The sequence below is a fragment of the Gorilla gorilla genome, chromosome 6, assembly GCF_029281585.2.
Source record: "Gorilla gorilla gorilla isolate KB3781 chromosome 6, NHGRI_mGorGor1-v2.1_pri, whole genome shotgun sequence".
NCBI lineage: Eukaryota > Metazoa > Chordata > Mammalia > Primates > Hominidae > Gorilla > Gorilla gorilla.
In genome coordinates this window covers 144,287,055-144,315,054 of record NC_073230.2, presented here as the reverse complement: position 1 = coordinate 144,315,054, position 28,000 = coordinate 144,287,055, and the positions used below count along the sequence as shown (strand labels likewise).

Below are 28,000 nucleotides of genomic sequence, written 5' to 3'. Positions count from 1 at the left end.
CCGTCCCTCACCGCACCACCCCTAAAGACGCTAGCGCTGCGATGGCGGAGGCCGTGGAGCGCACTGACGAGCTGGTCCGGGAGTACCTGCTCTTCCGCGGGTTCACGCACACACTGCGGCAGCTGGACGCCGAGATCAAGGCGGACAAGGAGAAGGGGTTCCGGGTGAGAGGCTGGCGGGAGCGGCGCGGGCAGAGGCGGCCCGAGGGAGCCGGGGAGCGGGCTTCCCCCCAGCACTGCCTCTGGGGCGGGAGCGGCGCTGTCACTCGCGCCGGGGCGCCGGAGACTTCAGCGCGTCCGACCCCAGCTTGACGGATGAGGAACTGAGGCCCTCAGACGGACAGGACCTGCCTGAAGCCGCCCCCCGAGTCAGGAGCATCGCCGAGGCTGGAGCCCCGATGCCCCGGCTCCTGGTCTAGGGTTCTGTCTCCACTCCAGCCTCCTGGGCCAGGATGGCGATGAGGTTTTAGGAGCCGAGGTTAGGTAGATGGTTGCGTTTTGGCAACAGATATTCGTGTTGGCTTCCAATGGCAGTGGAAGCAAAGAAGTCTGCAGTCCAAAACGTTAGCTGCGTTCAAGTATCTGCGGTGTTTGTTTAAAATGGCCTCGTCAGGGACTCATCGGCAATTTTGCTTCTGCAGTTGTGGAAGACCTCATGGCACATTAGAGAAACCCAAACTTCCCCTGCTCTAAAATGATTTTCCATTGCGAGGTTCTTGGAATGTATATGTGTGTGATTTGTATGTTTGTGTGTACTGACTTCAATGAGAGGCAGTGAGCTAACAGCAAGAGCACTGGAGGGGAGTTAGGAGATCTGGTTTCCTGCCTGGCCAAAGTTAGTGGCTACTTAGTGGCAAAAGCAAATCATTTCACCCCTCTGGGCTTCAGTGGCCTGATCTATAAACTAGGGGCGTTGGATTGGTATTGATATCCAAACCCTTTTCCAGATTCTGTACTCTGCTGTAATTGCTCCTCACAAGAAGGTGACTTCCTTGGCTGACACTCTGAGCAGCTACCACGGCTTCGTGGAACTTTGATGACTTGAAGGAGTCAGACCATGCACCTCCTCATGATCCTTGGGATCTGGGAATTGTGGAGATTGTCTCATACGCTCTTCTTCACCCCACCCCCTTTTTTAAAAATGTGAGGTAACTGAAACTACAGTTAAGCAACACTGCCATTTTTTTTTTCTTTTTTGAGACAGAGTCTCACTCTGTCGCTTAGGCTGGAGTGCAGTGGCACGTTCTCAGCTCACTGCAACCTCTGCCTCCTGGGTTCAAGCGATTCTCCTGCCTCAGCCTCCCGAGTAGCTGGGATTACAGGCGCGTGCCACCACGTCCAGCTAATTTTTGTATTTTTAGTAGAGTCGGGGTTTCACCATGTTGGCAAGGCTGGTCTCGAACTCCTGACCTCAGGTGATCCATCCGCCTCGGCCTCCCAAAATGCTGGGATTACAGGCGTGAGCCACGGTGCCTGGCCTGATGACACTGCCAAATTGATCAAGTAAGTCAGAGGCAGATCCAAGATCTGGAGCCAGATCTCTTAGGTTCTGGGCCAGAGCCCTTTTACACCTGAAATTTCCGTGCTTGCTAGAGGGTCAAACCACTTCTCTAACATCAGAAAATTACTGAAAAACCGTTGCATTAGTATGTTTTGAAAATTTTATAGATTGCTAACTTACAAATTTTTTTTTACACCCAGAAGCCATGACAAGAGGAAAAAGCTTTATTCCATGGAGGGGAGAATTCCCTTCTGTCCCTTACCACCTTCTCCATCCATGTTTCTCGCCAGGTGGATAAGATTGTGGACCAGCTGCAGCAGTTAATGCAGGTGTATGACTTGGCTGCCCTTCGGGATTATTGGAGCTACTTGGAGCGTCGGCTGTTCAGCCGCTTGGAGGATATATACAGACCCACAATCCACAAGCTGAAAACCAGCCTGTTTCGATTTTATCTTGTCTACACAATCCAGGTGCCTGTTGATTCAGGGGTTCTGCTTCCCTTGGTGGAAGGAGCTCTTTGATCCCAAAATAGATTTTCTTCCAGTTCCTAGGGAGGACTCTGTATGTGACTATGGGAAAGAGTGCAGCAGTTACAGTGCAATTATTTTTGACTGTTTTTCTTCTTTTTTTTCCTTGTCGTCATCTGTAGATCATCTGACTTGTCTTCCCCATTCCTATTTCCTTTTTTATGTTAAGCATGTAAGCTTAAAACAAAGGTGGTATTTTAAAGAATATAAGTAGCTGGGTTAAAGTTTGAGTAATAAAGATGATAGCTGACCTGGAGGAATGAGTCACTTAGTTATTTGAACATCAGCTAGGGATTAATTTTTAGGATGGGATTTATCATTAGAACTTCAGCTTAAACCAGCTTTGAAATGACAAGTTCCTTGAGAAAAGAGTGATGATTTCCTTTATATTATGGAATTTTATTTTGCCACTTACCTGGCCGGCTGATAGCCAAAGGTTGTCTGCTGTGCAATGATGAAGAGTCTTACCTCTGGATTTCTGTCTCTCCTCCCTCCTTGCTACCTCCTTGTGTCTTGGCAGACAAACAGAAATGACAAGGCTCAGGAGTTCTTTGCAAAGCAGGCCACGGAACTCCAGAACCAGGCTGAGTGGAAGGATTGGTTTGTCCTGCCCTTCCTGCCATCCCCGGACACCAACCCCACCTTTGCTACCTACTTTTCTCGACAGTGGGCTGACACCTTCATTGTGTCCCTGCACAACTTCCTGAGCGTCCTGTTTCAGTGCATGCATATCCTTTCAGTTGCCTGGGGCTGAAGGCCCAGCCTGAGGCACCCAGACCTCAGGATCAGTAGCCCGCTGCTCTCCATACAGGCATTTCTTCTACAAAAATGCCCAGGGACCATTTTTATGGGTCACATGAGGGGGCTGGACAAATTGTGGTTGTTTTTGTCAGTAAGCCAGGGAACCATAAATCTTAGTTCTGACACTGTGCTGCTGAAGTATTAGCTGACATGTGTGGGCAGTGACAGTGGCAGCAGTGGGATGCTAGTACTGGCTTTGTCAGCAGGCATTGGGGTTGGAAGGCAGCTGCTGCTTGGAGAAACCGGGCAGCCTTGAGAGTACCCTCTCCGTGCATGAAACGTGTTCCTGGGGATATACCTTTGCTGGGATTAGGTACAGATGAGAAGACTTCTTGGGTTGGAACTTCTGTCTGTGTTAGTGTTTGGGTTATTGTCTCTAATAGTAACTTCAGTGTTCCTCAAGTTGCCAGAGAACACAGTAGCTTTAAGAATATATATGCGGGTATTTGAGAGGGGGGATGAATGAGAATGCAGGTAAATAATTTACAGCCTACGAAGTGTACAAGCCAGAGCTCCCAAGGCCATCGTTCATGCTCCCTAGGCTGGAAATTTAGAGGAGGAGAAGGGAGTCTGGCTTGAATGGGGCTGGCTGGTGAGGCACTGATAAACTTGGGTGTTTAGAGGCCCACCCATGGGCAGGCGTTTTGGCCTCTGGGAGGAACACTTTCTGGTGGAGGTGGGAAGGGCACCTTTTCTGCCTTCACCCTTTCTGCGCCCCAGATGAGTGTGAATTCCACCCTTGCCAGAAGTGCCTTGTTTCTTCCCCGTTGCTCCCTCTCTTCATCCTGAGGGCTCTCCAGTTAACTTTGTGGGCCCTCCAGTGAAATCGAAACTGTCACTCAAGATCTTTTCAGTGCTCCTCAAACTAGGTTACACACATATGGGCTCTAGTCCTCTCTCCAGTTCTGAGGCCCTGTCTGCTCTGTGCTCCTCCTAACTGAAGCTGCCTGAGGCAGTGGAGAAGGACCAGTATCCCAAGCTATAGACTGTTGTTGTTCTTGGGGTGGCCACGCAATCTGCAGAAAGCTTTCTCTTCTCAGTCCAAACCTTTGCCAGGGAGAGGCTCAGTCTGGGGAGGCGAAGCCAACTGACTGGTCTTTTCTGCCTCATTGGCTGTATTACTGCAGAGCCACTGGCCTCCAGGGCTGCTTTTAGCTGAATGTAGTGACCTCACTAAAGCTCAGACTGGCTGTGAAGTCCACTGGATGCTAGCTCTTTGCTTCTGGTATTTGAGAGAAAATGCTTAGGTTTGGATTTATGTCCCCTCTGTGGGCTGGCCAGGCAGATGGTCATGCGTCTGTGAATCTGTCCGAATGAAATGAGGCCAGACCTAGAGAAGTCTTGGAGACAAGACTATAGGGAGCGACTATTTCATTAAGCCCGCAAGAGCCCACAGCACCGCTCCTATACTCTGTTCTCTGTGTCCCTCTGTCTCATGTGTTTTACTGGTGTGTCAAGGGTTTGGGAAGGACTTTTAAACATTTCAGGGGCTGGCTTATTCTTTAACTTCGTGCACCAGTCCCTGTGATCCTGAACTTTGATGCGGAGTGTCAGAGGACTAACCAGGTTCAAGAAGAAAATGAAGTTCTGCGTCAGAAGGTTTGTTCTGAACAGGCTTGCTCCTGAGGAAGTACTTCTGCTTTTTGTGTGTGAAATTAGGTAGTGGCAGTGGAAAACTATATTAATCAGCTTTCCACTGCCACTACCTAATTTCTCAGATGGAAATGAGTCACCAGAAAGTCAGTATTGGGGATTTGGAGAGTAACAGTCTCTGAAAAACCAGAGGCGAGATTCATATTTTAAGTCAGATATATAGCATGAACAATATAGTAACAGTAATTAACTTTTAAGGAGAAAAAGACTATATGCATCCATGCCACCTTATAACTAACCTGTTTTCATGTGTCTGTTTTGTCTTTCCACATATAGCTATATATGTGTATATATATATATATACACATATATATGTAAACTATATGTATATGTATATATGTAAACTCTATATACACACACACATATATATATATAGTTTATAACCCAGATATAATTTAGTTGTTCTTACTCAGCTATATGCTTCTCTAGTTTGATAAAACAATAGAGCCAGGGGACCCACATTTGCCTGTACATGTTGCCTGAGGAACATTTCTCTTTCCTGAAATTAAGATCTCCTTAGGTGATATTATTAGGAAAAGGAAGATTATAGGCTGTTTAGGTTATGGGGTTTAAGATTCTTGGGTTTTAGGGTGTGTGTATATGTAATTTTCTTCAGGCAAAAGGTTAAAAACGCTGTAGTTCATTAAAAGTTTTTTTTTTTTTTTTCCATTCCAGAGTCAGGCTTTGAGAGTTCTAAAGCCTGATTTTGTAGATTCTAAAAAGCAAAGCAGGTTGGGTGGAGCTATTTTTCTCAGTGAATCTAGGAGGAAGCAAGTCAAATGATTAAAAAGAAAATGGGTTTTGGATTTCTAATGGTTTTTGGTTTTCTCACCTCATTGTTGTCCAGTGACAGCAGTCACTTTTCCCAGTCTGCAGTGAGCAGAGTGAGATGGGCCCCTTGACACTGAGGCAAGTGGCACTCAGACCAGTGGGCTTGGATGCAATGTGTCTAGAAATCTTCCTCCGCAGAGGGAAGGTTAGGTGAGATCATTGGCTAACTCAGTCCCACCCCTGTATAGCTTTTTGCATTGCAAGCTGAAATCCACCGACTGAAGAAAGAGGAGCAACAGCCAGAAGAGGAAGAGGCCTTGGTCCAACACAAATTGCCTCCTTATGTCTCCAACATGGACCGCCTGGGGGACTCGGAACTGTGAGTGTGTGTGACGGCCCTTTCCTTTTCTTTGCCCCCTGTGCTCTCAGCCCCACAGTTCCCTCTGGTCTTGCCTTGCCTGCAGTCCTCTGTGCCTGCTGAAGGAGAATTGCGGAAGAGCCTCCTGGCACACACTGCTCTTGCTTGAGAGCTTTATTTTTATTTTTAGAGATGGAGTCTCGCTCTGTCGCCCAGGCTAGAGTGCCGTGGCACAATCTTGGCTCAAAGCAACCTCCGCCTCCTGGGTTCAAGAGACTCTCCTGCCTCAGCCTCCCAAGTAGCTGGGATTACAAGTGCATGCCACCATGCCTGGCTAATTTTTTTTGTATTTTTAGTAGAGATGGGATTTCATCATATTGGCCAGGCTAGTCTCAACTCCTGACCTCAAGTGATCCACCTGCCTTGGCCTCCCAAAGTGCTGGGATTACAGGCGTGAGCCACCGCATCCAGCCTTGCTTCAGAGCTTTATGAGTAAGGTCCCCATGGCCTCAGAAGTCCTCTAGGAGTTCAGAGCCTCCAAGCCTGTGGCTCTGCCTAGAGGTGGGGAACTGCACAGCTCTGCCAGCTCTACATCCAGATATGTGTAGTCAGGATAAATAAAAACGCAACCACTGTGGTAAAGTCTTGGGAAGGTTTTGTGCATTGGAAGGAGCATCTCATGTATGGAAAGATTGGTAACCACAGGTTGGATGCATTCCTCAGTAGAAGCATGCACCTCTCTGATGGTTTAAAGAGGAAGGCAGATTAGAGAGAGGTATTTGACCTTCAGAAACAGCCAGTTAAAGCAGAAGCCCCAGCTGGTGATAATAATAGTAGTGGTTGAAGAAACAGAGGTACACACAGGTGAGGAAGATAGTGATTGGTGAGTCACGATGCAAACCCAGGCAGCCGGATTCCAGACCTCCACATAGCCAAGTATTGCTCCAGATGAAATAGCTCTAGTGGTGGAACCAGTTCTTTCTGATGGAAATAAAATGCGAGCCAAATACGTAATTTAATTTTTTTAGTAGCTATGTTAAAAAAAAAATAAGATGAAGTTAATTTTAGTGATATATTTTATTTGGCCTAGTATATTCAAAACATCATTTCAATATGTAATGGATATAAACAAAATGTTAATGACCTATTTTATTCTTTTCATGCCAAGTCTTTGAATTCCAGTGTCAATTTTACATCTCTAGCACATCTTGATTTGGACTAACCACATTTCATTTGCTCAGTAGCACACGTGACCAGTGGCTATCGGACAAGACAGCTCTGAGTTTACTGTGACCCTCAAAGAAGAGCCGCAGACTTCACCCTTGTAACAGATAAGCTGCTGGCTCCCTTTGTGCAAAAAAATGATACCAAGGATAATACCACCTTAAAGCCCAGGCTCTTGGACCTGACCCAGGCCTGGTCACTTAACGTCATCCATAGCCCGCGAGGTCTATGTTCTTGGTTTTTCCACATCCTGTTTCAGCCCTCTGACCCTGTGGTGTGTTTGCTGACCAGTGCCATGGTGTGCAGCCAAAGGAATGCTTCCCTCTCCCAGTCACCTCGTGTGGGCTTCCTGTCCTCGCTGCTGCCTCAGAGTAAGAAGAGCCCCTCAAGGTTGTCGCCTGCTCAGGGCCCTCCTCAAGCTCAGAGCTCGGCCAAGAAAGAGTCCTTCGGTGGTCAGGTAAGCACAAGTCCTGCCTCTCTAACTCTGGCCAAGAAGGCCCTGACAGCTCCCTGTGCTTCCAGACCTCCTGGTCAAGTGTAGACTTGTTTACCCTCCTTTTAGGACTGATTTCTTGGGCATGTTGATGAGATTCTAAATTGACATCTCATCCCCTTTCTTCCCCCTTTCCCGCCTTTCCTCTCAGAAAGTGATGGTTCTGCAGGATGAGAATCTAGATTAGACTGTAGCAGAGGAATTGAGAGGAGAAGGAGGAAAATCCACCGAATGCATTCTGGCTCCCCGCTTCATCTTCACCTCTGGCTAGACTGCAGGCACTGTGGTGTTTGATTGCTGGGTAGATCTTGTGCACTGATCAAGGCAGTGCCAGACCTCACACCCAGGTCTCCTGACCCAAGGGGCTGCCTTCCCTTGCCTGCACTCCTGTGCCGGTTCTCTGAAGTCTGTGATGCTTTCTGGTTGAAGTAGTAGATAGCTGATGGCAGGAAGTAGGCTTTGAAGAGTCTCCCCTCTTTTCTCATAAATTTCCTATGAACTCATAAGGGCTTATGACTGTTTTGGTGGCTCAAGTGTGAGTTCAGGCAATTAGAATTTTGAATTTTTGGTGATATAAAAATAGTGTTTGGCTAAAGACTAAATCAAGAATTACCTCTGAATCCATGCATTTTGCCTACAAGTTGGTATTTGCTGATTCTGCAAAGGATTTTCACTATTTCTCACTTTTATGGAAGACTGCAAGCGGATTTTTTTTGATGTCAGCTTATATCCAAAACAGCCAAGGGTCCCAATGACTACTTTAACTAGCAGACATTGTCAGAATTCATTGCTTTCAGAAATGCTTGCAGACTGTTTATTGCTTTCGTAGGGACACTTTGAGTGTATTATTAGTTACAGATAAAATAAATAGTCATAGTCTGTGGCTTCTTCTCCTAGCAGCCTCGGTGTGAGACCAGTTGCAAGTGGCACAGCAGTTTGGGGCTGCTCACTGTACCCCAGGAGGTAGGGGTCTGCCTCAGGCTGCCACTGGAATACAGCACTTGGGCTGAGTATTGTTGAACTGGAGACACTGAGCAGGACACTGGATCAGAAAGAGCATGGGCTTTGGGGCCAGGCACCTTAACTTTCAGCTCTGGCTCCTCGTTTGTCATTAGTGCTCAGATTTCGTAAACCCACCCCAGTTTCCTCGGGATGATAATAATAGTATTTACTCCCCAGGGAAGGATGAATTGAGCTGCTAGAAGAAGAGTGCTTGACAGAGGGCCAGCACTCAGTAAATGTTGGTAGTAGAAGTTGTATTCCTGCAGGCCCTGGCCCACGTGGGTACCTGAGTTAGTTCTGAGACCTAAAGTGCCATTAATGCAAAAAAACTGTAATTTAGCAGCCATGAGGGTTCAGGCAGTTAAAACTCAAACATGGTTACTCCTGTGAATATTTTTCTGAAATTCAAATCTTAAAGTTAGAATTCCAGTTCTGTGGAGTGTGGCCGAGTAAGTTGTACTGCTTGCTTTCTGGATCTCTCACTGTGCAACATTTTATAAGTTTAATAGGTGATGTGTGGAATGTTGAGTCCTTTGAAATGAGCTTGAAATTATGGAATTCAATTTCATTAACTTGAAAGAAAACATAGAGACAGCTTCTGTGGGAGTAAGCTGTGGCCCTACTCTATGTGGTTAGGAACTGTGTGTCACATGGTGAGGTTGAAATGAGAATGGAAATTATTTGTGCAGTTTACGGCGAAGCAATGGGGATAAGAATGTGTGATTTGCAGTAAAACATGCCTTACCTTTCCTCTAAAATATAATGGAACGAAGATTGGGTCACTGTGTGGTATGTTAACAGAGCAGTTTGTAGTTCCTCAGTGAAGATGAAAGATATCTCTAATCTAAAAAACCCAATAGTCAGGTCACTTGTTTTTTATTAATGGTAGGTGATTTAGATTCAGCATTAATGTTTCACTTCTAAAAATAACTAGTAGATTTGAGGTTCAAGAAAATCACAGAATTTTAGAGGGAAGCTCAAAGGTCGTTTGGCCTACCTCCTGCTGAGTATAGGAGTACAGTGTCTGGATTGATTGCCTCCTAAGATGCAGAGCTCATTGCTTGTCAAATCGGGAACATATGCATGTTAGAAAGCTATTAGAAGAAACTTCTTTATGACTTTTCCTCACAGATCTTAGCTTAGCCCTCTGGAGCTACATAGAATAATAAGGCTTATTGTGTAGAATGACTCTTCCTATCTTTTCCATGCTAAGCACTCTTGTTCACCCTCCCTCCAACCCCCACCTCAACTGTTTGTCCCTATGGCATGATTTCCCCTCACATCCTGGGCCCCCTGCTTCGGGGGACATTCTAATGTTTCAATCCCGCTATTACAATTAACGCCCAAATTTGAGTGTACAATTCCAGATGCTCTCTCAAAGATACTAAATGCAGGGCATGGAAAGATCACTTCCTGCCGTTTTCATAATGTACTGCTTTAAACTCAGTATACAATGGCATTGGTTTTTAAATAAGCCACATTGCTTTGTAAGTACATATTAAGCATGTCGTCTTTTTTCCTTGCTGCTACCACACCAGAACCCTTCTTTCTTTTTTACTGTTAAAGAATAAGCACACACAAAAAATAGGCTGTATTTTATTGTTAAATTAGCAATATGTAAAAATGATTAGACTTTCCTATCTTAAATATAATTTATAGAAAGCATTATAAATTTTGCTCACATCAGCACTTTGCCTCCTTGTAATTGGTTGCTGTACCTGTTGTTGTTATTACTGAAACGTTCATAGCATTATTCCTGTAAAATAGATGGCAAAATAGGTGCAAAATAGATTGCTTTTGTATTGAAAGCCTGGAAGATACTCTCCAGGCTTTCAATATGAGTCTGGAGGCAATTTTTTTTTTTTTTTTTTTTTTTTTTTTAGTGGAAATAACTGCGAAACCACACTTCCCAAGCCCTTCTAGGATCTCTAATTACAATAGCCAGGGAGGGCACATCCATAGCAGGCTTGCCTGGGCTGCTGCTTGGCTCACACAGCCTGTAGTTTGTACTCCATCCTTCCCGCCAGCAAGAATTCTGCTCCTTTCACACCCACTTGGTGAGCCATGGAAATTACCTCATTATAGAGATAACTTTTAATCGGCTGTAATGTAAGGCACCAAAGCATCCACAAACTTCTGTGCTTGTGACTCTTATTAGTGTCAAATTACCTCCCAGTTACTGAGAAGTTAAGTTGTCACAACCACTGCCCTGAAGGTTTTCCCCAAGGATCTTGGCAGTAAGGAGAAAGCCTGTCTTTCATTCTGGGATTTCTGTGTTATGAGGGTGTGTTTTCTGGGTAGCTTTGTTTAGCTTCAGGTGAGACCAAATTACTGGAAGTTGTTTGCTGCTCCATTTGGATGGCTGCCATCCTGCTAAGCTCTGTGAGGCTCTGGAATCCCTCATGACCTACTCATTCCACCGGAAATTAATGGTTATCAACTTATGTCTGTCTCCAGAGCGAGAAGGTCAAATGATAAGACAGAGGTTACCGTGTCTCTCCTGAACTGTAGCAGTCAGGTAGATTATGATAGAATATACTTTAGACTATTGGGATATTCTGTTATTTGAAGCCAGCAGTTAAAGACTATTATGAGGGTTGCACTTAAAATGAAATAAAACTTTCAATGAACAGTTATTTCATCTGTCCATCAGTCCATCCATTTGTTATTTAGCCAGTCATGAATGAGTGCCCAGCTTACGCGAGGCGTGGTGCTGGGTGCTAAGGTTACAAAGATGTGTAAGGTAGGGTCACAGTAGAAGAAGCTTCCAGAAGGGTGCGAGCTTCTCTGTGTGCAAGTGTTACTGTCTAGAGAGTACACAGTTCTGCCGACATCTTTCACTCTCTCCAGCTCTTTACCCATACACAAGTGCTTGGCCAGAGTTTTATGGATTTGTTTGAAGGTAATTACTTACATAGCATTGTGACTTTACCCATTTTTCGTTTGTTTTTATTTTTTAGCTTTTTATTTCTAAAAAATTAACAGTTACCAGTAAGCATTCACTTGTTATGTACATTTGTGGCTAGACACAAATTGGCCTTCACCTACTTATTAAAAAGTTTTGTGGACAACTGCATTCACCAGCTTTTAATATATTATTATCTTTTGTTATTCAGTGATTAACATAGATTTAAGGAGAAAGGAGAACCTATCCTCTTCTTTAAAGCAAAATCTGATAGGTCATGCTTAGGTCCATCACTGTCTTGGCGTAAACTGCCCTATCATTGTAAAGGCAGTTCTTCTTCTCTGTACCAGATGCCTTCCTTGCTATCTTGACTTGTGAGGGAAGTATTACCTTTGTACTTCTCAGTGTTTTATTGTTTGCTTCTGCTGGGGAAGTGTTACAAGTGGCTTTCAAATAAGCCAGAGGAATTCGAAGCCTCCTCCTTCCATCAATATTCACCAATTGAATTGAGCACTCTTTACTGTTGCTGAAAAAGGAAAAGACACCATTATCCAGTGGAGGGGCTGAATAAGGCAGGAAGGGGCCCATAAAGTGCCTGTCTCCCTCTGTAACAGTTCCCACCTTTGCTTCCAAGGCAGAATCCCCCTGTGACCCATGTAGAGCACGGCATACATGTAGCAGCACAAAATGTGGAAGCGGCACCTCCTGGACTGTGATGTGGCTGCTCAGTGTTTGCATTTTCAGTGATTTCTTCTTACGGGGGTTTCAGAGCCTTGTCTTGAAACAGGACACGACACAACTGCCTACCACCTCCCCAGATCTTAGCCTTGACAGCCAACTCCAACAGGCCACCTCCCCACTCCATCTTTCTGAAACTCTGAGGAGTGGACATTACCTCTCCGTGGCTTTTGTCCTCCCAGGACCCATACACAATTGTTATTGACACAATTCTGATACTTGGAATTAAATGTGTTTGTGGCTGATTGAGACAGGTTTACCATCCTTTCTTTGTTCATGGCAGTACTTGAAGTTTATAAACAGGCCAAAAATAGTAAATACCCTGCAGGTTAGTCATGGTTTGGTTCCAGGTAAGCTAATAGTCCTTTAAAATTTTCTTTCTTAACTGTTCACATGGCTGCAGGATTCCAAGGAATCCATGTTAATCATTTTAAATTGTTTACTGTTGACATAAAAAATAACAAGTAGAAGAACTGGAAAGCAGCAGGTAGACTTTGGTTGAGTTTCTTCTCTTCACTTAGGGCTTGTGTAGAAATGGTTTCTTGAGAAGATTGGTCTCAAACCTGAGTAGCTGTTTGCATTCATATCTCTTTGCTAAGAGTGTAAAAAATGAGGGTGAGGGTGTTTGGCCATCACAATTTGTGGGTAAAAAGCTGGAAAAAGAGAGCCCTGCCCAGCAATCTGGAAAGATATGGGGGTGGCAGCTCCTTTTAAGAGTTTCTAGATTAAGAATGGAGACTTCTTCTCTCTATACAGGTGGGGTGGGGATGATCAAATTCATCCCCTCTTGCTATAACTTAGCTGACCCTATCACTGTTGTTATGAAAAGGAGCCAGAAAATACCAGTTTATTTCCTGTCCGATTTATCTTTCTTAACATTCCTTGGGTTTTCAACAATTTCTGTTAAAAATTTCTGGTTTTCTAGTAATCATTTTCAAACACCTCAGTATTTGTTAATATTAGCTGGTTTAGTCCACACTTGGCCCAAAACAAGAGAGGGTACTGTGTTCCTTTTCCCTCCAGAGGTGATTGCTTGTTGCATAAATAATTTTTAGATTGCCCAAACATATTGTTGCTTGTAAATGTGTATAACACCAAGCGTAGGCCCCAGCCTGCCTTAGTCATCACTTAGTAAGTGCTGGCTCCTTCCCCTCAACTAGACTAAATTGTTCCGATTAGATCAAGATGACATCTTCCTCCAGATGAGAGATACCGCAAGATGAGGATTGCAGATGACCTGTCCTTTTAACGGGTAGAGGACAGAAAGGAGGAGGTCATAGCAGGGGCTGACTATGACCTCACCTACATAGCTGAGCCAACACCATTTTAACCACCTGCCCCCGACCCACCACGCCCCCCCGCCCAGGGCTGACCACTCCTGGCATGCTTATCATGGCCTGGGCAGATGGGAAGAGACTTCACAGCCAGCTTCTTTTCCTCTAGGGCACCAAGGGAAAGGACCCGACGTCCGGAGCCAAGGATGGGAAGAGCCTCCTCAGCGGGCTGGCCACTGGGGAGTCCGGTTGGTCACAGCACCGGCAGCGGCGCCTGCAGGACCATGGCAAGGAGAGGAAGGAGCTTTTCTCCACAACCACTTCCCAGGTATGGGGTTGTCCTGAACACCCCTGGGGACACTCATGCAGCTACTGAGGAGCACTGTGGGGGGCCTTCTCTTCTCTCTCTTCTGAGTTCTGTGGCTGTGCAGAGTGTGCTTTTGCTTAATTGGTTTCAATGGCTTGTATTTTGGTTATTTGGGTTCATCATTTGCCTGGCTCTTCTGTGGTCCATTTCTCCCATGCAGCATTTCCCTAAGTAGGGGCCAGAAAATGCAGGCCTCTAGAAGTGCTCTCAGAAGATGACTTCTGTGATTAAGCTGGCTTGGGAACCTTTGCATACTCATCCTTCCCTTAGGTTAATTGTGCTAAGCGGCCTGTGGTGGGCTCCTGGAGACCTGGTTCCCTCGGTTTCACCCAGTCACCCAGACTTGCTTGGTCACGGGATTCCTTTCTCCTGTGCTGCCTGAGGCCCAGCTGCCTGTATTGCTGCACTGAGGGCCATGTGCCCACACAGTGGGAGGCTGTGGCCCAGGCCCTTCTGTACTGAGCCCTGGGCTCTGGGGACTCCCCTCACTGGCCAGTGTGGGCCACAGCCTGCTCTTTGTGGCATTACAGCTGCTTCTGTTTCTGCCAGATACTCCCGACTGATGGCAAAGTCTAAGGTATTTACTGGTTCTCTTGCCCAAGTCACTGTCTTGACCATTTATCTTATAATTGGGGCTATTTGCCTGTTTTAAAGGTATTTCCTCATTAACAGCCTGGTACTGTGGTGACAACAGACCCCTAAGGCTCAGATCATAAATTCTGGCATTTCAGGATTCAAGATGTACTTGGGGGCCACCCACAGCCCCATAATGTCTGAAGTTCCTCTGTTATTTTTTTTTTATTGTTGAACTCCTCCTCCTGCCTCTCTGAGGAAGCACTTGCAGGAGCATCCGGACCCCAGGGCTGGTAGAGAGTGCCCTGGCCGATGCCCCCAGCCTGGATTGTGTCTAGGTGAGCACCAGATGGTAGCCAACACCTGCTGTCCCAGGGACGTAGAGATGGGGCAGCCTTGGACCCCCAGTGGCCCTTGGGTCTCTGTCTTTCTTCCTGGCCAGTTGTGTCTGTTTCTTAGTTTCTCAGTGCCCACCTCCCAGGAGGGCTGGTGGGCCTAGGGGTGCACTGGAAAGGGGCCGGGCTTACCTCTTACCCACCCAGCTTCACATCCAATTTCTCCCCCTTGCCAGCCATATGACTTTGGGCAAGGGATTTGGCTTCTCTTTCAGTCTTTTAGTTTCCACAGCTGTAAAATGGGGAAGATAATAGCATCTCATTGTTTGAGGAGGACTAAATGAGAGAAATCTGTAAAATACTCAGCGCGGTGTGTGGCCTGCACCATGCATCCTCCGCCTGGCCTGTTGTCAAGGCAGATGTGTGTCCTGGGTCCCATCAGCTGTGTCACAGAGAGGCCATAGCCCCCTCTCCTTCAGCAGGGCCTGTGTGGAGCAAAGTCTCCAGGAAGGGGCTGTCAGGAGGGCAGGCCCTGCACTCTCCCGGGGTGAGCTGAGCACCACCCTCGCAGGTCAGAGCTCTCCTCTCCACTCTGTAATTACCGAGAACCCCACAAAATGCTGCAGCCTAGGCCTAGACCCCCTGCGTTGTACGCCCTGGTGTGGGGGACCCTTTCCTGGCTGACTTGTCCCCACCCTGCTTGTGACAGTGTGCAGAGAAGAAACCAGAAGCCAGTGGCCCAGAGGCTGAGCCCTGCCCAGAGCTCCACACGGAGCCAGTGGAGCCACTGACTCGGGCATCCTCGGCAGGCCCTGAGGGTGGAGGAGTCCGCCCCGAGCAGCCCTTTATTGTGCTGGGACAGGAGGAGTACGGGGAACACCACTCGTCCATCATGCACTGCAGGTGGGTTGGGCCTGGGGCCAAGGAAACCCTGGGAAGCTCAGATTTTCAGGCAGTACACGTGGGGGTGTGGCCAGCAGGAGATGGCGGAGAATGGGGGCTTGGACGAGGGCCACAGTCATGGCAGTAGAGTCATGGGAGTCGGTTGGGGCTGCCAGTGGACTGGTCAGCCTGTCTGCCCTTTTTTTTTTTTTTCCTTTTTGAGACAGAGTCTTGCTCTGTCGCCTAGGCTGGAGTGCAATGGCACGATCTTGGCTCACTGCAACCTTGCCCTCCCAGGCTCAAGCGATTCTCGTGCCTCAGCCTCCCAAGTAGCTGGAATTACAGATGCCTGCCACCACACCCATCTAATTTTTATATTTGTAGTAGAGACGGGGTTTCACCATGTTGGCCAGGCTGGTCTTGAACTCCTGGCTTCAAGTGATCTGCCCATCTCAGCCTCCCAAAATGCTGGGATTACAGGCATAAGCCACCGCACCGGGCCTCTCTGCCCTTTCTAATTGTGTTTCTCTCAGTTTTAGGAACAAGTTACACTTTATTTTAGCCCCCCAAACTCACTCAATTTTAATTTGCTTTATGATGGTACTTTTAGGTAAATACCTGATTTGTAATTTACCATTTGTAAGTTTTTACTTAAGCACAGTATAAACCTTTCAAGAACAAACCCTGGTGGGGCATAATTTTCAGCTGTAGATGGGTTTCTCGTTTTGACAGCCCTGATGGCTCTTGGGGCCCTTGGGCTGTTCTGGAGTGTGAGTCGGAGGCTCTAAATCTCCAGAGACTGCAAGTGGCCTCAGGGCAGGGCCCTGCAACTCTTGCTTACGGCTCTTTGCCCAGAATTGACCAAAAGCTCTGCACGTGGTTGGCACTTAATAAGTATTTCTTAGACAAACGAATGAATGAATATTTCTAGAAATAGTCTATACCAGTACTTTGAATGTAGACCTCTAGGGATTGTTTTTTTAAAACAGTAAGGAAGTCAGGAAAGTGATCATCTTGGCATTAGCAGAAGAGGATGGGGACTGAGAGGCCAGCTGACAGGCCTCCCTTTTCTCTCATCTCAGAGTGGATTGCTCTGGGAGGAGAGTCGCCAGCTTAGACGTAGATGGGGTCATCAAAGTGTGGTCCTTCAACCCCATCATGCAGACCAAAGCATCCTCCATTTCCAAATCACCGCTGCTGTCTTTGGAATGGGCCACCAAACGGGACAGACTGGTGAGTAATGGTGGCCTGTGGGGCCCGCTTTGCTGGCTCAGTGGAGGAATTCCCCAGGGTTCTCCACTGGCTGAGTCAAGACAGCCAAGCCAGTTCCCCTCCCTTCTCTCCATTATTGGGGATTCAGGGACACACATCCAGGACTGGCCCAGAAGGCTCCTGTTGTGGGAAGACAGGGAGGTTACCAGATTGACAGATTGAAATGAGCTGCAGGGGGCCTGGAACACACGGCTTCTTCCTGTCTGTGGTGGTCCGCCCTGGGGACCACCTGTCTGACTGCTGTCCCTCCATTTGTCTGTGTTTCCAGCTGCAGTTTCAGTGGGCGCCCTCCCGTGCCAGGCCCCACGGGAAGTGGCTTCCGCTGGTGAGGGGCTGGTGTTCTATTTTGTGGTTCCCATGGGTCTTATCGTCCCCAGGAATAGTACAGCATTCTTCCCTCTGGATTTTATATTTGAGATAGGACTTGTAGTTAAGGAGGTAAAATTGCCTTGCTGTTTTTTCTTTTACTTCATTTGTGGGGATCATACGACATAGCCCAAGATGCAAACCCTGTTTTTCTATAATTTTTGGCAGCTGAAGGGATTATCCTCATGGATGAGGACCTCAGGGCTTGCCCTGTGCCAGCGCCAGTTTGCCAAGTGAATGCCGAGGTCACACTCTACCTAATATTCCTGTGAGACACCCTCAGATCTGGGTTGCTTCTGGCACTTTCCTCTGGCACTATTATTATCTTTGAAGCTTTTCACCAAATAAGTCACAAGTTCCTGAAGGCAAGGATAGCCCCTTTTATTTTTTTTTCTGGAGGTCTTTACAGACCCAGAGCCAGAGCTGTCCCCTGAAAAGGCAAATGGGAGTCACCCAGGCCCTGTGGCAGCCAAAGCGAGTACGCTGGGAGGGGTGCTGGGCAGACCAAGAGTGGGAAGGAAGGGTTCCAACAGCTGGGGTTTCAAACTGAAGAAAGGGAGGATCAGAGGGCCTCATTCACCAGCCAGAACATTTCCATATGTGTCCAAGGTGACGCATCTCTCCCATTCCACAGATACTTTTTGTGGTTTTGCTTAGAAGTTCAAGGTCAGCTCTCATGTCTTTGTTTAATTTTAAAGTGAGGCTCATTGTAGCCAGATTTCCCCTGAACTGCCTGGATGCGTAGAGGAGGGGCCTCACCGCCGCAGCCTGCCCAGCCTCACCCCCTCTGGAGATCCTCCCTGACTCAGCCTCACTCCATGCTATCCTTCCCACCTCCCGCCCCTTGTCATTCCAGCTCTTGCTGGGCAGTGGTGTGGGAACAGTGCGTCTCTATGACACGGAAGCCAAGAAGAATCTCTGTGAAATCAATATCAACGACGACATGCCCAGGTGAACTGGAACCTACCCCCCACCATGAAGGCCGCAGGCTGCCAAGTGTGGTCCGCGGGGCTGGTCCTTTCCCAAGCCTAATGCCCCATCTCCTGTGCAGGATCCAGCCTCAGGACCAAAGTGCACCCTCCCTCTGTGGGCAGGCGGAGGGTCTGACCCAGGCCCATGTGTGTTGCAGAATCCTGTCTCTTGCGTGCAGCCCCAACGGGGCCTCTTTCGTCTGTTCGGCAGCAGCTCCGAGCCTCACTTCCCAGGTGGACTTCTCAGCACCAGACATCGGCAGCAAGGGCATGAACCAGGTTCCTGGCAGGCTGCTGCTGTGGGACACGAAAACCATGAAGCAGCAGGTACGGGCCTGCCCTGTGGCTCTCTCTGGGGCCAGGCACACACTCTGCATTCCCCTGGGTTTCTGAAGAGCCTCTTCCCTCTTTTTGCTTTGGTCTCCTCAGATTTTTAATAAAGTTTCGAGTGTTGAAAAGTAGTGTACTCCAACTGGGCAGATTGTTAGTGACATGTCATTCAGAATTGTGCCACAAACTTAGAAGACACCCAGAACCTACCAGAGGGCCCCTGTGGTTGATTTTTTAGGAGAGGACTCGTGCCTCCCTCTGACATCCTGTTAACTTAAAATTGTATGAGAATTATAGCAGCAGTAGCCAGCAGTAGCAAGGACACATACAGATTCGTAAGAAGCGAGGTGACCAGACAGCCTGTGAACTTGCTCCCAGGGGATCTGGGCACCACCTCAGAGCCAAGGACCCCTTCCTTCAAGACAGTAATAGATGCTGCAGCTCCCACCCTGAGCCCCAGAGAGATTGAATGATGCTAAACTCACCTTCCAAGGCAGTGCTACTTCTTATTAAAATGATTCGTTTCACTGCTTACAAGTCATATGGCCTTTATGTTGAACACATTGTTTCCTGATGCTGCTGGAAACTCAAGCCTCCTGCTTTCAGTTGGTTCCTGTTCCAGATGTTCAGTTTGTTCTGTTCTGCATCTGCCTGTAGAAGTGGTCTGTGTTCCCTTTGGGTCTGTCAGACCTCTCAGGCCCATCAGGGTCACACTCGAATTCTTGACCTCCACCCCTTGCCACATCCATCCCTCCCCTCATAATTTTCCTCACTTTGGCAAATGTGCCTCACTTAGAAATTGGGGATCTTGGCCAGGAGCAGTTGCTCATGCCTGTAATCCCAGCACTTTGGGAAGCTGAGGCAGATGGATTGCTTGAGGCCGGGAGTTCAAGTCCAGCCTGGGCAATGTAGTGAGCCCTTGTCTCTACAAAAAATTTAAAAATTAGCCAGGTGTGGTGGTGCTCACTTGTAGTCCCAGCTACTTGGGAGGCTGAGGCAAGAGAATTGCTTGAGCCTGGGAGGTGGAGGCTGCAGTGAGCTGATGTGGTGCCACTGCATTCCAGCCTGGGTGACAGAGTGAGACCCTGTCTCAAAAAAAAAAAAAAAAAAAAAACAAAACACAACAGAAATTGGGGTTCTTCCCAGACCTGTCTTTTTCCCTCTGCTCACACAGTCAGTCCATAAGCAAATGCTGCCAGTGTGTTTCCAGTCTGACCACTTCTCTGCATTTTCAGGGACATACTCTAGACCTAGCTCTCGTGCCCCTCCCTGCCCACTGTCCTCTCAACCAGTTTAATTCAATTCCTCTTAGTTCATAGCATCTTGTATTTTCCTCCAAAGTTCTTATTACAATTTGTAATGATATGCTTACTTGTGATTTTCAAGTTTTTAATTACACATTGAATACATACAAAAGCATATTGAAATCATAGGTGTATAGTATAATGAGAAGAAAAGCAGTACAGTGAGCACCCACAGACCCATCACGGTTTATACAGAACATCACCAATACTTTTTAGCTCTTGTGTAGCCCTTCCCAGTCTTGGTCTTTTTCCCTTCCAGAGAGAACCTGTCTTGAATTTTGTCATACTGCTGCCTTACTTTTTTTTTTTTTTTTTTTTTTTTTGAGATGGAGTCTTGCTCTGTCACCCAGGCTGGAGTGCAGTGGCACAATCTCTGCTCATCACAACATCCGCCTCCTGAGTTCAAGCAATTCTTCTGCCTCAACCTCCTGAGTAGCTGGGATTACAGGTGCCCACCACCACACCCAGCTAATTTTTTGTATTTTTAGTAGAAATGGGGTTTCACCATGTTGGCCAGGTCTCAAACTCCTGACCTCAGGTGATCCACCCACCTGGGCTTCCCAAAGTGCTAGGATTACAGGCATGAGCCACTGCACCCGGCCTGACTTACATTTAAAAAATTACTTTATCATGTCAATTACTATATATCCCTAAACAACCGAATTTTTGTTTTGCAGGTTTTCTGACTCCATATGAATAAACCACAGTATATGTGTTTTTCTAGAATAGCTTCTTGTATTCCAGGCTGAACACTGCTTCTCTAACCTTGTGACTTGGTCCATCCTCTGGCTGCCTTTGCTGAGACCGGGACATTAGCTGTCCATGTAATTGGCATTCCTTTGTTGTCTTTTCTCTCTGGCTGCTTTTAAAATCTTATCTGGCTCTCTGGATGTGGATTTTCTGGTTCTTAACTTTTGAAATTAATTTTTTTGAAGTTTTGCTTGGGATTTGTTTTCTGAATCAGAGGATTTGTGTCTTTGTTCAATTCTGGAAAATTCTCAGTCATCATTTTTTCCAGTATTGCGGTTCTCTGATCATCTCTTGCCTTCTGGAACTCCCATTCCATATGTGTTAGAACTTGCCTCTTCCTCTTTTTTGTTTCACTTTGCTGCATTCTTGATAGTAGTTTATTCATCTTCAGATCCATCAGTTTGCTAATCTCTCCTCTACTGTATCTAATCTTCTGTTTCATCTGTTTATTAGGATGGTAATTTCAGTTATTGTATTTCTCGTTTTTAGAAGCCCACCTTCATTTTCTAAAACCTGCTTTGTCGTGTTTATACTCTCATTTTTACCCATATTTTCAATTCCTTATTTTATTTTGTTGAACAATTGAATGTGCTTGTATGTTCTGCATTATAAATCTAATGTCTGAAGTCTTTGTGGGTCTGATTCTGCTCTGTTGTCTCTGTGGGTGCTGGCTCCTTTTGCCTTACTTTCCTGTTTCTTATGAATTGTGATCATGGTGTTTCTTGGGCCAGTATCTCTGAGAATATTTTGAGGCCTGGGTTGGAGGTGCATTTCTTTGGATTTGCATTAATTTTTGCCAGGTTCCTCCCATGTCAGGGCTAGTTTGTAGTTATGAATTTGCAGGGAGGTAAGTTTTCTTGTTATCCCTTTCTGTGAAGTAGGTTTGTTTCTAGTTCATTCCTGCACTGAAGGTATAGCTCTTTGGAGTCTCAGCTCCATGTGACGGTTTCTTATCGCCTGACCTTGGGCAGATCACACATTGTTGTCTCCAGGCTCCTGAGCTCTTCATGGGTAGCAGAAGGGGAACTTGAGTCATCTGGATCTGATTAATTCCCCATAGTGAAAGCCGGCTTTGGAGTGCACTGGTTCTCTGCGTTCTTGCTTTCTCTTAGTTGTGGCCCCAGAGGATTCTTTTATTTGCTAGCTCAGTACTCTGTGTGTATTTTAAATAACATTCTATCTTGCATTTTTAATTTCAGGAGGATTATTTAGTGTTCCCAGGGTTTCATATTGTTTGAAATGATAGTGTTCATTAATTATGTAATTAATAGACCTTATGTTCTATGAGGTGGTTTTGTTTGCTACTATATTTCTAAGTGTTTCTGTGGGGAGCCATAGGGCAGGTTTATTAGTGTTGTCTGTCATCAAAGGCAGTTGATGAAGTGTTATTTTCTGAGGGCATAAGACTTTTCAATGAGAATTTGCTTGGAATGCATTCTGGGTGAAGTGTAGGTTGCTAAGATATGTATTATTTCTTTTATAATGGAGCAAGCATGGATTATCATTTCTCTACGGAAACCAGAATGTATATAGGCACAGAGAACTTGTTCTCAAAAGAGCACAGAAGGTCACTGGCACAGCACTTTGGCAAAGGCTCAGATGTACATTTCCAGATTACATAAGGGAGGAGCTGGTGGAAAACCCAGTCTGGGGCACCTGTCTGCATTGGAATAAGCAGCGTGCCTGGGCTGAGTGAAGATCTGCTACTGGCATTTTTGTTTTGTTTCAATAGCTCCAGTTCTCCCTGGATCCAGAACCCATTGCTATCAACTGTACAGCCTTCAATCACAACGGGAACCTGCTGGTCACAGGGGCAGCTGATGGCGTCATCCGGCTGTTTGGTATGCAAGTGTGCTCATAGCAATCCTTGATCTCCTTAGATCTCCCAGGCAATTTTTTTGCCGACGTTGGATTTTTTTGCCAGCTGGGCAAGAGGCTTTTGCAAAACCCTGACTTCAGATGCATGTACTAGAGCTTAACTTTGGTCAACGTTTTCAAAACACCCACCGTAATAAACTCGCCCATAGTTAGTGTCAATAGACATGGGAGGGGGTGGACCTCAGCGGTCCTTGAGTCTTGAGTTGTTCCATCTGAGTCCTTGTCACCCATGTGAAATACAGGAGGTCATACAAGAGTACTGCTGTCCTACCTACTTGCTGTGGGTAGTTGATTCTCAAAAGCATCAGAACAGTGCTCCTTAACCAGAGGCATACATCAGAATCACCTGGCATGCTGTGTACAAATCCCCAAGTTGGGCTCTGTCCCCAGGAGACATCCCCAGAGCCTGGGCTGGGGCAAGGCAACTGTATCTTTAGGGGATTCCCAGGGCACATGGGGAAGTTACAGAGGGCAGTTTCTCAGATGTCTTCCTAGACTTAGGGCTCCCCAGATGAGCTCCCCCCAGGGACTCCTGAGCCTCACTTCTGACCTGGTGAAAGAAGCTGCCTCTGAGGCTCGGAAGCAGCCTGACCTCTTGGGCAGGGGCAGCTTTATGGCACTCATTGGGTCCTGGGTGCCTGCCCTGGGCCTCCAGAACAGCTGTCAGCCTGAGTAGAGGGTGAGGGGGCCTCCTGCTGCAGGTAGATTCCTTCTGCAGAGCCCTGGCCAGGATGTGAGTGGCGGTGTCTCATTGCCTCAGACATGCAGCAGCACGAGTGCGCCATGAGCTGGAGGGCCCACTATGGGGAGGTCTACTCTGTGGAGTTCAGCTATGATGAGAACACCGTGTACAGCATCGGCGAGGACGGGAAGGTAGGCGGCTGCAGGATTCAGATAAGAGAGCACCGGGATGACGTGGGCCGGCTGCAGGTTGTGGCCATACCTGTTACTAGCTCTGCAACCTGGGGCCTCTTTTTGCAGCTTTGTTATCTGTAGAATAGGGATAAACTAGTAATTCATCTTACAATCTTTGCGAGGTTTTAGTGAGTTCAGTGGGAGTTGGCTATCCTTATGAAAGGAAGTACCAAAAATTACTCATCTTACCATAGATGGATCTGTGGGGTCTGGATTTAGGGCTGAGTTTGCTTTGCTGGGCTTGGTAATGAGTGCTCCCAGGACCACTCATGGATGTGTAGTTTGCTGAGTGGCTGGGGACAGCTTCTTAGATGTGTACAGACCCCAGCAGAGCCCAAAGATGTAAACAAGAAGCCAGAAAAAAAGGAAAAGTACATTCCCCTGGTAGATTCCCTCTGTGGAGGGTTAGGAACTAGGAATAGTGACCGCCTCAGAGGGGGAGCTGGCAGGGGCAGAGATGGGAGAAGGATGCCCTTTCCATGTGTGCCTGCCTGGACTTTTGGGATTGGACACTGTCGTTATCTTTTTATCCCTTAAAAGGAGTAACTACAAAATAAATTCTTCATTTGAAAAGTTTGGGAAGGGACTTTTACATTAAAGCTCGACTTCCTTGTTATGTGGGATGCTCAGTGAAGAGGTGGTCACAGCCAAGTATCCTGTCCGTGGGGTAGGCTAAGGGATGATGTCTGCTATGATAAGAAGCTGAGTTTATAATGGCATCGCCCAGTGTTCAATTGATTATATGCCTGAAACACTGGAAATATATGTGGACTTTGTCCTCTGTACCTTGTTCCTAGGACAGAAAAATCTAGTTAGGGTCTAACTCTGATAATAATAATAATAATATGTCACTTGAAGCATTCCTCCTGCTTGAGAGACCAGGAATCCAGGCAAAGCCGCTTGCTGTCCCTTTTCCTCTCCTAGGGTCAGGCCAGAGAGAAAGAGAAGGGTTGGACTTTAATGTGAGGTTGCTGCCTCTTTCTAGATTTTCTTCCCTAAAAAATGCTTAAATCATATTGACCAGAAATAGGGCCTGTAGACCTCTCACCCACTTTTCTGCCTCTGGCACTTGAAAGGCTTTTCAAGGATGTCAGCACTGTGGCTGGGGGAGGCGGGTCGCCCTCACCAGCCTCTGCTCTGGGGTGGGTCCTGGCTCTTTCTTGAGGCCTGCATTGGCCAGCTCCGCTGCGAGCACCCTGCTTGTGCCCTGTGACTGCAGTTCATCCAGTGGAACATCCACAAGAGTGGCCTCAAGGTATCCGATTACAGCCTCCCCTCAGATGCCACGGGCCCCTTTGTGCTGTCTGGATACAGCGGCTACAAGCAGGTTCAAGTCCCCAGGGGCCGACTCTTCGCTTTTGACTCGGAGGGAAATTACATGCTGACATGTTCTGCCACAGGCGGCGTCATCTACAAGGTAACTGATGGTTGGGGGTGGGAGGTGGTGGTATTGTGGTGGGCAGGGGTTCCTCCCTGGAAGTCTGGGCCATGGCTACTGAGCGAGGCCCTCTACCCCGAGCTGCATGGCTGTGGAGATGCCTTTGACAAAGGATCGCTGGCTAGCTAGTGCTGGGGTTCAGAGGAGAGCCATGTTTCTGCACTAACTGAAGGCTCCCCTGTGGCCAGCACTGTTCTGGGCGCGGCAGGCTGGCCCCCCCGCAGGAGAGAGCTGCCCGAGGCCCTGCTCTCCTGCAGCTTGCATTCCCCAGTATGGGACGTGAACCTTCAACAAATAAGCAGATTCATGAGCACCTGTCAGGTAGTGAGAAGTGATGCTGTAGTGAGAACAACCAGTGTGCATGCAAGAGGCACCAGCCCACAGCAAGTCCAAGGCAGCTGAGAAAATGCCTTTTTTTAAGGAGCTGCTCAGGGACTTGTTTTCCACTTCAGATGGACCAGCTGTAGTTGGGAAAGTGCAAGCATTTCCTGGTTCAAAAAGTTAAACAGACTTTCTGGAAAGGTGGGCATGTGTGTCTGGCCTCAGGCACATCCTCAGGTAGGCCACTGAAAGTGGATCAAGTGTGTGTAACTGGTGTTTGCTGACACCTCCTCCTCTTTCCTGTCCTCTTGCAGCTGGGTGGCGATGAGAAGGTTCTGGAGAGCTGCTTGAGCCTAGGTGGCCACCGAGCCCCTGTGGTCACCGTGGACTGGAGCACTGCCATGGACTGTGGGACCTGCCTCACCGCCTCCATGGATGGCAAGATCAAGCTGACCACCCTCCTGGCCCATAAAGCCTGATGACCTGCCCCAAGGGCCACCTGAGGAAGCAGTATTATCTGCGGTGGGGGGAGGAGATATAGGACAGGAAAACCAGGTGCTCCACTCCAGCTCCCTGCCAGTGCAGTGACTCTGCAGGGAAAGACTGGCAAGGAGGCTCAGGCACTTCCATCTGCGGTGACTGGAATGGGACCCACGTGGAGTAGGTGGCATATGCTTCCCAGAGACTGGTATTGTGGCTGTGCCAGGAGTACACGTGAGACTATGGGAGGAAAGCTCTGGAAGAAGGAGAAACATTGCGGTGGCTACTGTGTTGGCCCAGTAGAAATTGACGGTATTTTGTATATATGTGCCCATTTTTCTTTTTCTTTTTTAAAAAGAATACTCTTGTGGTCCCCTGATGTCTCTTTCTAGGATTTGTGTCACTTTGCTTCAGTGACAGCCCTCCCACCCAGCCTGGCTCTGCTGGCCCCGAACTGAACCTCTCCAGGCTCTCCTGTTGCTTTGCCATGGAGCCAGGTCAGCTCTCTGTCTGTTCCGCTGGGTAACAAGGTTTGGCAGTTCCTGTTTCTCTGGGCTTAAGTCAAGGCCACAGAGTTCTTTTTCTTCCCTGAAAGCTGGCAGCTTTTGTTACAGAAGATTCTCAGGATGAAGGCAGGGGCTGAGGCCTCTGCTACTGGCTGCCCCTTTCCATCCAGTGGCTGCTGTTTCCCAAGACGGGCTAAGCGTTTCTTATCTGAAATGCTTGGGACAGGAGTGTTACAGATTTTGGATTTTTTCAGACTTTGGAATATTTGCATATATACATAATTAGGTATCTTGGTAGGTCTCATGTCTAAACATGAAATTCATTCATGTTTTATATATACCTTATACATGTAGCCTGAAGGTAACTCTATACAGTATTTTAAATAATTTTGTACATGAAACAAAGTATTGATTGTGGTCAGGTGTGGTATTTTCTACTTGTGGTGTCATGTTGGTGCTCACAGTTTTGGGGCCAGGCACGGTGGCTCACGTCTGTAATTCCAGCACTTTGGGAGGCCAAGGTGGGTGGATCACTTAAGGTCAGGAGCTCGAGACCAGCCTTGCCAACATGGTGAAACCCCATCTCTACTAAAAATACCAAAATTAGCCAGGCATGGTGGCAGGTGCCTGTAATCCCAGCTACTCTGGAGGCTGGGGCAGGAGAATCACTCGAGCCCAGGAGGCGGAGGTTGCAGTGAGCCGAGATCACGCCATTGGGAGAACCCAACTCAAAAAAAAAAAAAAAGTTTTGGTTATGGAGCATTTTGGATTTTGGATCTTTGGATTAAGGACGCTCAACCTGTACCTTTTTCATTTGGTGGCTACTCTCCTTCCTCCAACTGAACATCTTTGTGGAAAGGTGACGGCTGCCTGCACCCACTGCTGGCGTATGGTGAGAAGGTAGAGCAAGGGGGCCAAGTTGCTGCTGGTGGGCACCTGGGGTTCAGGCCGGCCCAACTGTGGCTGAGCCAATCTGTAGCTGAGCTGAGTGTCAACCAGCTGTGTCCACACCCTGCCTGAAGCCTGCCCTCTCCTCCCTGGCTGGGGTGGGACCTTGAAGAGGCAGATCTTCCCACTAGGTGAGGAGGAACAAGAGCCTCACTCCCCTTCTCCCTCTTGCCTTTCACAGCTGAGGCAGAGCTTATGGGAGGAGTCACTATGGGAGTGATGGACCTGGGCTTTGGTCTCCAGTGTTTGGCAGGGGCGACCTTATCACTGAGCTGGGGAAGGCGGCTGCCATGAGTCATTTCAAGTCTCTGAGCTCCAGCCCAGTTCTAGGGGCACAAGGCTAGAGTAGGGATACTCCTAGTTACCTGCTTAAGGAAAAGCACAAAGAAATTGGTACCAAAGGCTTGGCTTTGTTCTGGGAGTTGAGGGAAAAGTAGGGAGGTATTTAAGTGGCTTGATTATGAGAAAACACCAGAGACAGTAGTAAATAGTTATTTACTGATTTTTACCCATTTCTACCCTGGTAATCCTCCCTGCAAATGAAGAAAACCAAGACTTCTTTATTTATTATCTTTCCCCATCTGTATTGAAACAGTGATCTTACTTATCTCACCCAGTGACTCTGTAGGACATTTAAAAAGTGGTCATGGGTTTCATTGGAGTGAGAATGTGTTAACGTTTCCTCTTGTCATCTCAAAGTTTTCTCTCCCCTTAATACCATCTCTACAGCTTGCTGAGATGCTTTAAGGATCACAGAGACACAAAGAAGATTTGAACCCTACGCTCCTCCCATCCCACTTCTTACTCCATCCTGGGTGAGCGCTCGTCCTCAAATAAAGCGTGTTGGAACTTCCGCTTATCTCTCCTTCCATAGACCTGCTTGGCATCTGCTTAAGAACCCAAGCAAGACTCTTCCATTGTCTTGGTTGAGGGTGGCATAGAAGAAAACCTCTTTCCCAGTCCCAGCCTCAGTTCCCAGCCCAGGTGTGGACCCTCAGCTCTGGGGAGGGCTGCACCGAGAGCCTTGCAGGTGCACTTCCCCACTTCCTCCCTCTCTTCAGATACCTGCCGGTATTTGCCTCTTCTGCTCCATGGCCTCAGGCCTTGGCTGTGTTCTG

At 47.4% G+C, this 28,000-nt stretch overlaps 1 protein-coding gene across 5 annotated transcripts; it reads left to right on the top strand.

The window, feature by feature from the left end:
- WDR91 (WD repeat domain 91) lies at positions 1 to 26,342 on the top strand. Of its 5 annotated transcripts, none has more exons than XM_004046270.4 (15): positions 1 to 164; positions 1,791 to 1,970; positions 2,548 to 2,755; positions 4,345 to 4,427; positions 5,501 to 5,631; positions 7,126 to 7,291; positions 13,416 to 13,574; positions 15,231 to 15,424; positions 16,486 to 16,636; positions 17,898 to 17,992; positions 18,171 to 18,339; positions 22,129 to 22,237; positions 23,035 to 23,147; positions 24,409 to 24,606; positions 25,263 to 26,342. In XM_004046270.4, the coding sequence occupies exons 1-15, from the start codon at positions 42 to 44 to the stop codon at positions 25,425 to 25,427; spliced, it is 2,244 nt and encodes a 747-aa protein (XP_004046318.1). In that variant the 5' UTR covers positions 1 to 41; the 3' UTR covers positions 25,428 to 26,342. The 5 variants fall into 5 exon arrangements, with proteins under 5 accessions (XP_004046318.1, XP_018886235.1, XP_018886234.1 ...); XM_019030690.3 differs by having other exon boundaries at positions 22,993 to 23,147; XM_019030689.4 differs by having other exon boundaries at positions 18,093 to 18,339.
- The last annotated feature ends 1,658 nt before the right edge of the window (positions 26,343 to 28,000 follow it).